General features: G+C 40.8%; 1 protein-coding gene across 3 annotated transcripts; it reads right to left on the bottom strand.

Moving 5' to 3' along the window:
• Positions 1–1,341: 1,341 nt before the first annotated feature.
• On the bottom strand, positions 1,342–10,993 carry CCDC110 (coiled-coil domain containing 110). 3 transcript variants are annotated; one of them, XM_072131517.1, is made up of 4 exons: positions 10,918–10,993; positions 5,845–5,900; positions 3,770–3,880; positions 1,342–2,667 (listed from the first exon to the last, which is right to left on the bottom strand). In XM_072131517.1, the coding sequence occupies exons 1-4, from the start codon at positions 10,940–10,942 to the stop codon at positions 1,363–1,365; spliced, it is 1,497 nt and encodes a 498-aa protein (XP_071987618.1). In that variant the 5' UTR covers positions 10,943–10,993; the 3' UTR covers positions 1,342–1,362. The 3 variants fall into 3 exon arrangements, with proteins under 3 accessions (XP_071987618.1, XP_071987668.1, XP_071987702.1); XM_072131567.1 differs by having other exon boundaries at positions 10,907–10,990; XM_072131601.1 differs by lacking the exons at positions 5,845–5,900; positions 10,918–10,993 and adding an exon at positions 4,034–4,121.
• Positions 10,994–11,620: the final 627 nt, after the last annotated feature.

Genomic DNA, 11,620 nt, shown 5'->3' with positions numbered 1-11,620 from the left:
CTGGAGGCGATGACCAATGCATTTCCCACCCTAGGCTTATACTCAAGTCAATAGGTTTTCCCAGTTTTTTGTGTTAAATGTATACAGTAATCTAGAACATGCTTCCTGCAGTTAGGACACTATTTGTAATCTGTTCTGTAACACCCTTCCTGTAGATAGGACTATATTCATAATCTGCTCAGTTTCTCCTAATCTATAACATACTGTCTGAAGATAGGAAATCGTGTAGAATCGGTTCAGCTCCTCCTGCTCTAAAAAATTCTGCCTTCAGATAGGACACTTTCTACAATCTCCTCAGCTACTCCTCCTCTATAACACATTTTATGGAAATATGACTCAATGTACAATCAACTCAGCTTCTCCTAATCTATAACATGCTGCCTGCAGAAAGGACACTATGTACAAACTTCTCCGCTCCTTTGGTTATATAACATGCTCCCTATAGATAATACACTTTGTGCAATCTGCTGCACTTTTCCTGCTCTATAACCTGGCACCTGTAGATGGGACACTATGTACAATCTACTCAGCCTTTTCTGTTCTATAACATGCTGCCTGCAAGCATGACACTTTGTGGCACCCGTCGACTCCTTCCATTCTATAACATGCTGCCTGCAGACTGAAATACCTTTTTAACATTCAATTTCACGTCGGTGAATCGGTTATTATGGCTTTTAAAACAAAATTGTTTCGACCAAACAAATCCTACATGTAAACAGAAAACAAAGGAGGAAGGTTCAGTTTGTCACTTGGGGGCACATTTACTTAACCGGCCTATAGAATTCACACAAAGTGCATTGTCTGACGACAATGCACAATGCCGCGATTCACAAAGATTGTGCGCCCGATTTCCTGCATCTGTCGCTTCCCCGCTCAGGTCCACTGGAGTTCACCATCTTCTTCGTGGTGTATGTAAGTTTATTAGATGCGACACAATTTGAAAGTTAAATCCCGCGCTCAGTCTGAATCAGTTGGATTGTCCGATGGCCCGCCCCCTAATTTCTGTTGCATGAAAGCCGGCGCTGCTGCGCCAAAACCTGAATGCGTGCCACACAATTCCATTCTCAATACCTGTCACGGAGGCGCAAATCCTGTAAACTTCCAAAATCTGACAAAACTGCGATCCGCGGACCCTTAGTAAATATGCCCCTTAGTGTGTGCTGAGAACCCATGTGGGGCGCTGGACATTTATTGACATTGTTACCCGGCTCGGCTCTTACATCACACCAGAAATAGCCCCCAGTCACCAGAACAAGATGAGAGAAGAATACCCAAAATACCTACTATGTCACTCTCCAAAGCTGCCTTTGTCATTTGTTTGATGAAGGACAATTGGAAACCTTTGGGATTTTTTAAAGACTTTTATTCTTTTACCTCCTGGATTTTCTTGACATTTATTTTCCTTCTTAGATCAGCGTTTTCTTCCAGCACCTCCTTATACCTGGATAGTAGCTCTTCTTTCTCCTTGGCATGCGTGAACAGCAATTTCTTGGTGGAATTCAACAATTTGACAAGTTTTTCCTTCTCGGCAGTGATAAGGGCCAGTTGTTCAGCACTTCTTTTCTGTTCTCTTTTTAAGTCTTCCATATCTTTTAATAAAAATAGTTTCTCGACGGATAAACGGCTTCTCTCGTCTTGCAATTGCTTCCTTTGCTTAAGAAGCTCTTCACATTTGTCTGTGATGGTCGATATTTCATGGATAGAGTCTTCACCGTCCTGCTCTGCTTTGGATAGGCTTAACTTAAGAAAGTTTTTCTCTGACTTTAACCGGCTGATTTGTTCTCGGCAGCGGAGATTTTCGTCCTTAAGGCACTGTTCGTGGACACGTAGATGTTTTAATGCCAAATGGACACCAGCAGCTTTACTCTTCAGCCTCTTCTCCTGCATGTAAAGTTGATCTGATTCAGTTAAGTAACTCTCTAACTCTTGAATCCTAAAAACATAGCCATCACCCTTGATCGCTGATATATCTCTCTGGTCCAGCTTCTGAAGATGTAGTCCTTTTTCTTCACTTGCAGTATGTTCCTGACAACTGTTACTAGAGATAACATGTTTCAGATGACTTGTGTTCCTGTAGGATGAAAACGACCTATCCACCGAGTTATCACTGATCCGGGCCTCTCGTGTATGAAGCAAGACGCTGCTTTCATGTAAAGATGGCACTTCCTTTGTTAAATGGACATCATAGGCAATGAGCTGACTGACATTAGTAACTGGATCTACCAAGGTGCCCTCACTTAGACGCCAAGAAATATCGGAAATTTCTAATTGTCCAGATTCCACTGCTTCAGTTTCAGACTTGTTTCCCATCAGTTCACTAAGAGACAACGTTTGATCTTGAAAGACCTGGTCATCATGAATTTCAAATGAAACAAAGGAGTCTTTTGGTTGGGATATATGATAGGTAGAGGAGTTTTTGCTGCTTTTGGGTTGTTCATCATCATCTTTTATAGTCAAAGATGGTTTTTTAACTGAGGAGAATTCATCGTCTGAACTACGATATTTTTTATGTGCCATAGAGGAAACTTCAGATGACTTATTGGTCGAATTATCGCGTCTTTTATCACATTTCTCTTTGTCATTTTTCTCTGAATCACTTATCTGATCTGTGTTAGGAAATGGTATAAACGATCTGTCTGTAAATTGCCGCAGATGAGAGAAACGACCCTGTAATTAAAGATGCAATTTTATATTATTAATAGTTGGATGCAAGCACATGTACGTATTTCACATAATGGTTTATAGCAGTGGGGTCCAATTGTCATTCAATGGAACAACTGGCTCAGGGCCGCTGCCAAATAACTTGGTGCAGCGCCCATACACTGCCCCGAATACGGTGGGAGGAGTCATACGGTCCCTGCAGATAAGAGGACTGCATCTTCAAGGAAGGGTTATAGACATGAGAACATTATATCTCCCCGCTTTTCTATAGCCCCTCCTAACAACACCCCCTTTTGGGTAGCCCCCTAGTTATAAGGATAAACACAGAAAAGGGGGGACTGTAAGGAAGGGTTGAAGAGACGGGAATTATAATGTGGAAACTTCTGAAAAGAAGTATCTATAAGAAGGGGCTACAGAAAAGGGGGCATTATAAGAATAAGGTCACAAAAAAGTAGGAATTAAAAGAAGGGGGCTAAAGAAAATGGGCTACAGAAATGATCACATTATAAGAAAGAGGCTACAAAGAAAATGTAATTACTACAAAAAAGGGGGCATTATAAGGAAACAGCTAAATAAAAGGGGCATTATTTGGCATGGAGGCCACCAAGGGGAGGGGGTTATTAGGCTTTATTGAAAAAAGGGGGGGGGTTATTAGGCTTTATTGAAAAAAGGGGGGGGTTTAGGCGGTTCAGTAAGGGAACCCTCCCCCAACACAAAAAAATATTGCTGCTAGTTTAAATAAATCATTCATTAGAAATGTATTTACTATACCTGCACCAAGACCACTTTCCTAAACGCTTTCCTAAATGACTGTTTGAACAGAAACCAGCATGGTGCAGTTTTTGCTCAAATCCCCTTACAGCCATCTACATACAGTTCTATTGAATGGTGTAGGTAGAGGAATCACTGATGATGGCACATGGTACAGCCTCATTGTAAAAGGATGATTTACATGTGAAAATGCATGCAACCACCTCAAAATCCAACCCAAAAACACAGTGTGAGCCAGGCCTAAATAGTGAAGATGTATGTATCAAAATGCACTTAAATGTGTTCTGCTTATACATCCCGTGTTCCCGTATTATCAATGTTTTAATACAAAACTTACCACATCTTTGCTTTTTGGTGTACTGGTCATTTGAAATGGCAGAGATGTACTGTGTGTACTATCCATTTTCTTAATACTTTCACTTAGAGTATCTTTCATTTCTGAAAAGACCTGTAACATAAAAAATAACCTTAGTTATCACCAAAATATTCAGAGACAGCAGTATAATTTAAAGGGGTTGTCCACTTTCAGCAAATATTTGATATTGTTTGTGTAATGAAAAGTTATAAGATTTTTCAATATATTTGTGTATCAATTCCTCACGGTTTTCTAGATCTCTGCTCGCTGTCCTCCTATAGGAAGTTTCTATGTTTACTCATGTGAATAGAAATCAGTCCATGGTGATGTGATGGTTGTATGAATCGTTAGTATCATACAGCTCCTATTACTCTCTGTGATACCAACGGCTCATGCACCTGCATGTCCATCATATCACCATGGACAGTTTTCTTTTCACATGAGTAAACATAGAAGCTTCCTATAGGAGGACAGCAAGCAGAGATCTAGAAAACTGTGAGGAATATATAAAGAATGTGTATTGGCAAATTGGAAAACTTTTCCTTACACAAACAATATCAATTATTTGCTGAAAGTGGACAACCCCTTTAAGTTTATCACTGGATAGGTGTTTGATCTGTGAGAGCCATGTTTCTTCCATAAAAATGGAGCAGAAGAAGGACAGATAAATGTTGCTGCTCCCTACATCGAATGCAGTGCTAATCTATCATTGGCAATCAGGGCTTTGCAGACAGTATTTTTGTAACATTCATCATATCTAATGATTGTTATAGGGCAGTAGTGGCGAACCTATGGCACGGGTGCCAGAGGTGGCACTCAGAGCCCTTTCTATGGGCACCCGGGACATCGCCCCAGCACACCAGACAGAACTCAAAAAAATCTTCTTGCAGTTGCAAGCCACTTAAAAGATGCTGCTTTCAGACATATTTTTATACTTGCTTCTCTACTTCAAACTGTAGGAAGAGGGAGAATGAGTAGACAGGGACTAATTATCTTTGGAGGATTCTCTGTGTACAGAGGGACACTTGAAAAAAGCTAAATTTATGCAAATGTTGCCTCTTTCTACTGTGTTGCTGTCCTCAGGAGGCCAATCTGATTGAAAGTTGTTGAAGAACAAGTAGCAATAACTTACTGCTTTAATTTTTGGTTGGCACCTCGCGATAAATAAGGGGGGTTTGGGTTTCAGTTTGGGCACTCGGGCACTAAAAGGTTTGCCATCACTGTTCTCTGCGGTGGGTCTTCCGGCGATTCACTAAGGCAGTTCCTCCGACGTCCACCAGGTGTCGCTGCTGCGCTGAAGTCCGCCGAGGCCCACCAGAGTTCACGATCCTATTCCTGGTGAAGGTAAGCGCGTGTCCAGCAACACTTTTTTTAAAAAAAATGCGGCGGTTTCTCCGAATCTGTCGGGTTTTCGTTTGGCTACGCCCCCGATTTCCATGGCATGCATGCCGGCGCCAATGCGCCACAATCCGATCGCGTGCGCCAAAAACCCCAGGCAATTCTGGGAAAATCAGCGCAAATCGGAAATATTCGGGTAACACGTCGGGAAAACGAGAATCGGGCCCTTAGTAAATGACCCCCAATCTGTCCATGTGATGTGATGGAGGTGCAGGAGCCATTATTATCACACAACTCTTATTACTCTCAGTGATAATAACGGCTCTTGCACCTGCATGTCCATCACACATCATGGACAGGTTATATCCACTGGAAGAAAAACCATGAGGAATTGATACATAAAGTATATTGAAAAAATGTATAACTTTTCATTACACAAATAATATCAATTAGTTACTGAACTGGCCAACCCCTTTAATACATTGTTAAATCTTAGATCACGGCATGAAACTTTCTTGCTTTATTTCTGCAATTTGGCCGCTTGCTTATATTGCAGCGATAATCCTATTGTTAGTCATAGAAATGTTTTGGTTGGGAAACCTGTCGATGGTTTACTGTACACAAAGCAAAGTTTTGTATTAGTGGCCAACCCCTTTAAGGTTTGAACAGTTAAAACAATTGATGAATAATGCACATGGAGACAATATAAACTTTAGTACCTCTAATACGGACTGTGCACTGCTGTTAAGCTCTTCATCTATGTCAAAAGATTTTCCTGAAAAATAAAAGTCAAGTTTATTTTATTACTTTATTATTGCTGAGAAGAAAAAAAAAACATAAACAAAATAAAAGATTCTTTGTGTTAGGGCTCATTCAGATGAGCATTTTTCATCTGTACGCTATCTGTGATTTTTACGGCTAGCACACTGAACCATTGTATTTTACATGGCTTTTAATATGTTTATTTGTTTTTATAGGCTGCATTATTTCACTCATGATTGTGAACCACAGACTTCCATAGTCAGTGGATCCACAAAATAAACTGACAGCACATGGATGTCCTCCCTGCAGTCTTTTATTCTCAGTTTATGCTGGGGATGCATTTTTCTTTTTAGACAACTGTACTATTTTTTTGTGAATGCGAAAAAAAACCTGATGACATATTTTATCTTGTCCTTCATAAGGGTAGAATAAAGTACATAAATGATTCCCTTGAAGAACAGGTTATTTAACTACTAAACAGCATGTGCCATACATGTAAGACTCTGGACCTTAAGCCTATAGGGCAGTGTTGGCGAACCTTTTAGCGGCCGAGTGCCCAAACTGCAACCCAAAACCCTGCTTATTTATCGCGAGGTGCCAACCAAAAATTAAAGCAGTAACTTATTGCTCCCTGTTCCACAACTTTCAATCATATTGGCCTCCTGAGGACAGAAACACAGTAGAAAGATGGAAAAGTTTCATAATTTTAGCTTCTTTCCAGTTCCCCTCTGTACACAGAGAATCCTGGGGCCAGCAGAAGGTCCTCCAAAAATAATTCGGCCCTGTCTAATTCTCCCTCTTCCTGCAGTCCCAAGTAGAGAAGTAAGTATCAAAATATGACTGAAAGCAGCATCTTTTAAGTTGCTTGGAACTCCAGGAAGATTCTTTAAATCCTATCTAGTGTGCTGGGGCGATGGCCCGGGTGCCCACAAAAAGGGCTCTGAGTGCCACCTCTGGCACCTGTGCCATAGGTTCGCCACCACTGCTATAGGGAGAGGGCCACCAATACAGGGTGTAATACAATAGGTACAGTCATGGCCAAAAGTTTTGAGAATGATATAAATGTTAATTATTACAAAGTCTACTGCATCAGGTTTTATAATGGCAATTTGCATATACTCCAGAATGTTATAAAGAGTGATCAGCTTTACAGCAATTAATTGCAAAGTCAATATTTGCCTAGAAAATGAACTTTTTCCCCCTAAACACATTTCAACTTCATTGCAGGCCTGCCTTAAAAGGAGCAGCTAACATCGTTTCAGTGATTGCTCCATTAATACAGGTCGCAAAGTCGCCGGCGGCGTTTAAAAGACGGCGGCACGCGGGCCATGGTAGCCTCGGGTCTTCGTTTGACCCGAGACTATCTGGCATCTGCAGATTCGTTACAATGAGCCAGTGGCTCATTGTAATGAATGTGCTGCAAAAATGCCATATATTGCAATACAGAAGTATTGCAGTATATGGTAGGAGCGATCTGACTATCTAGGGTTAATGTACCCTAGATGGTCTAAAAAATAGTGAAAAAAAAAATAAAAAAAAAAGTTTAAAAAATAAAAAAAATGAATAAAATATTAAAAGTTCAAATCACCCCCTTTCCCTAGAACGGATATAAAACATAATAAACAGTAAAAATTCCAAACATATTAGGTATCGCCGCGTCCCAAAATGCCCGATCTATCAAAATATAAAAACGGTTACGGGCGGCGGTGACCTCCGAGGCGGGAAATGGCGCCCAAATGTCTGAAATGCGACTTTTACACCTTTTTACATAACATAAAAAATGAAATAAAAAATGATCAAAATGTCGCACAGACCTCAAAATGGTAGCAATGAAAACATTGCCTCATTTCGCAAAAAATGACCCCTCACACATCTCCGTGTACCAAAGTATGAAAAAGTTATTAGCGTCAGAAGATGGCAAAATTTTTTTTTTCTTTTTTGTACACATTTGTTTAATTTTTGAAAATGTATTAAAACACAATAAAACCTATATAAATTTAGCATCACCGCGATCGCACCGAACCAAAGAATAAAGTAGGTGTGTTATTTGAAGCGAAGAGTGAAAGTCTTAAAAACTGAGCCCACAAAGAACATGACGCACGTGCGGTTTATTTTCAATGTTTCCACATTTGGAATTTTTTTTCAGCTTCGCAGTACACGGCATGTTAAAATAAATAACATCATGGGAAAGTAAAATTTGTTAAGCACAAAATAAGCCCTCACACAGGTCTGTACACGTAAAAATGAAAAAGTTATGGATTTTTGAAGTTGGAAAGCGAGAAATGAGCTGAAAAACCCTGCGTCCTTAAGGGGTTAAAAGGAGGCTGGTGCTTGGAATCATTGTTTCACTTCTGTTAGCCATGGTAATCTCTAAAGAAACATGTGCAGTCATCATTGCACTGCAAAAAACTGGCCTAACAGGGAAGAGTATCGCAGCTCGAAAGATTGCACCTCAGTCACTAATCTATCACATCATCAAGGAATTCAAGGAGAGAGGTTCCATTGTTTCCAAAAAGGCTCCAGGGCGCCCAAGAAGGACCAGCCAGCGCCAGGACCATCCATTCAAAGTGTTTCAGCTTTGGGATCGGGCTACCAGCAGTGCCGAGCTTGCTCAGGAATGGCAGCAGGCAGGTGTGAGTGCATCTGCCCGCACTTTGAGACTGCGGAGACTCTTGGAGCAAGGCCTGGTGTCAAGGAGGGCAGCAAAGAAGCCACTTCTCTCCAGAAATAACATCAGGGACAGACTGATATTCTGCAAAAGGTACAGGGAGTGAACTGCTCAGGACTGGGGTAAAGTCATTTTCTCTGATGAATCCCCTTTCCGATTGTTCGGAACATCTGGAAAACAGCTTGTTGGGAGAAGACAAGGTGAGCGATACTACCACCAGTCTTGTCTCATGCCAACTGTAAAGCATCCTGCATCCATTCATGTGTGGGGCGGCTTCTCAGCCAAGGGAATCGTCTCTCTCATAGTCTTGCCCAAAAACACATCCATGAATAAAGAATGGACCAGAATGTCCTCCAAGAGCAACTTCTCCCAACCGTCCAAAAGCAGTTTGGTGATCAACAATGCCTTATCAAGCATGATGGAGCACCTTGCCATAAAGCAAAGGTGATAACTAAATGGCTCAGGGAACAAAACCTAGAGATTTTGGGTCCATGGCCTGGAAACTCCCCAGATCGTAATCCCATTGAGAACTTGTGGTCAATCCTCAAGAGACGGGTGGACAAACAAAAACCAACAAATTGTGACAAAATACAAGCATTGATTGTGCAAGAATGGACGGCTATCAGTCAGGATTTGGTCCAGAAGGTGATTGAGAGCTGCCAGGGAGAATTGCAAAGGTCCTGAAGAAGAAGGATCAACACTGCAAATATTGACTTGCTGCATTAACTCATTCTGTCAATAAAAGCTTTCTTACTCATAATATGATTGCACTTGTATTTCTGTATGTAATAAAAACATCTGACAAACACACATAAAAACCAGAGGGCAACAGATCATGTGAAAATATAATATTTGTGTCATTCTCAAAACTTTTGCCAATGACTGTAGAGTGTTAGGTCCCTTTCACACTTGCGTTGCAGATCACGTCAGAGTTTGATCAGGGTGCGATCAGGGTTTGGTCAGTGAAAAACGCACATTTTTCATCAGAGTTCAATCAGTTTACAGAATTTGTTCAGTGTCTCAGTTTTTCAGGCACGTTTTTTGGCGTTTCCAATGCATTTTCAACGCGTTTTTCATGTGCAGATAACGCGTGTGAAAAAGACTCAGGACTGTGGTCTATCTTTTCTATGGCAATTGATCAGTGAAAAACGCATTGCACTTGCATTGGACCTTCATGTGTCTCAGAGTGCAATGCATTTTTGATGCATCTCCATAGACATGTATGCGTTTTTCATGAGCGTGTGTGCATGAAAAATAAAGCAGGTCTGAAAAAACCCATTGATTACAATGGGTCAGAGTGCAATGCAAGTTCCGTGCATCATAAGTACAAGCAGAACACACGCGTGAAAAACGGAAGAGTGAAAGGGGCCTATTATAGAAAAATGGTGGTGGCACACAAATGTGCTCAAACAGTCAAAAATGGACTATGCACCAACCGGATTTCGTGGACCAACCGCAGTGCAGAGGACAGCATTTATAAAGCATCTATGAATCATGATTACAGTCCAGCGCTATCTTTTTGCGCTAAAGAAGGATCCCTGGCACTGTGCTCACCCAATGAAAGTTGTCCACTGCAAAATGAAAAAATAATTCTGATATGGTGAACATGGTGCGGTATTTGAATCGCACGGTAAAAGATATAAAAACCCAAGCCTGAAACAAAATTACACAATTGCCTTTATTCCTGCTTCCCACTATTCGATTGTATGGAATATTAGAAGGTGCACCAGGAAGTACAACAGATAACACGTCCCATTCATCTCTTACACAGAAATATAAAAAAATTCTGACTTTTGTAAAGATAGGAGTAAAAAATGGAAAAACAATGCAATGTGGCATAAAGGTGTTAATGTTGCTTTTTTAAAATAAAATGTCCTTATATAAGCCTTTTAAGTAACAATCAGTACAAAATCCCGATAAAAGCAAAATAAACACAACATAAAAACCTAAATAAGGTCAGTGCTTTATCAGTCCTTTTTTGCCACTGCATACACACAGGCTCAGGAAGCTCCTTCCTCCTGATCATTACTATACCCCTAAACATGTGGATATATAATACACCTTCAATGTAAGATTTTTTCTATTTCTGGCCCCTCCTTGCCATGTGGCTGTTCTCTCACAGCCTATATACTAATGTATCAGCATCTGTCACACATTGATGCTGCTGCAGTGTTTATATGATACACGTGCCTGTAATGGGAAGATCTCTTTCTGTGTGTATATCGATCCTATTACTGTGAGGCTGAGAAGATCATATTAGTCAGTATTCAGCACATAAACATACTGGCAGGAGACGTCAGCAACATCAAGTTATTAGAAGACAGTGCTCCTGTACTAGAGCCGATACTCACACACAGTATACCTGCAGCAGCAGGAGGCTCCGCCATGGCTGGCCGCTAACGGCTCCTCCCACTCCCATCAGCTGGGTGCGGAGCGCTGCGCGCTCACTCCAGTGACGTCACTGCCACTACATGTGCTGCTAGTAAGGAGTGAGGTAACATCTCAGCACCTTTATTATCTTATTATATTATATTATTATATATTATATATAACAGATAGGCTTCAAGACTGTATGCGGGAGCCATACAGTACAATGTAATGACACAACACCTTATCGCTGTCTTCCTCCTTTCTGTGAAATACACTTGTTTCCAGGATCCTGGACGTTATATGTGACTCGTGCTTTATAATGTAATCTTCATATTTGTAGTGATTGCTCAGTGACCACTAGGGGTCAGCATTGTATCTTTAAGGTGGTGTACATGTGGACGCTAAGGCTCTTCTCAGACTGTGCCTAGTGATTAGGCTAACCCTCTGGATCCATCTTTTATAGATAGAGGACAACATTTTGTCCTCTCTTTGGTCAGTATAAGACAGGTTGGCCATTGGTTTTCTGTATGAAATTATATTGTAGATTGCTCTACAGTAAAAAAAAATAATATTGCGGGGAATAGGTTTGTTTCAGAATTTAAACTTTTTGGTGACAAAGTTTCTGTTTTGAAAATCTCCCACTAAAGACCTTGGAAGCACATTTCTGGATACAGTGCCGGCAGCACATGTGGCGT

This window comes from Engystomops pustulosus, chromosome 1 (assembly GCF_040894005.1).
Source record: "Engystomops pustulosus chromosome 1, aEngPut4.maternal, whole genome shotgun sequence".
Taxonomy (NCBI): domain Eukaryota; kingdom Metazoa; phylum Chordata; class Amphibia; order Anura; family Leptodactylidae; genus Engystomops; species Engystomops pustulosus.
Note: the sequence above shows the minus strand (reverse complement) of the source record. Positions and strands in the feature narration are given on the sequence as shown.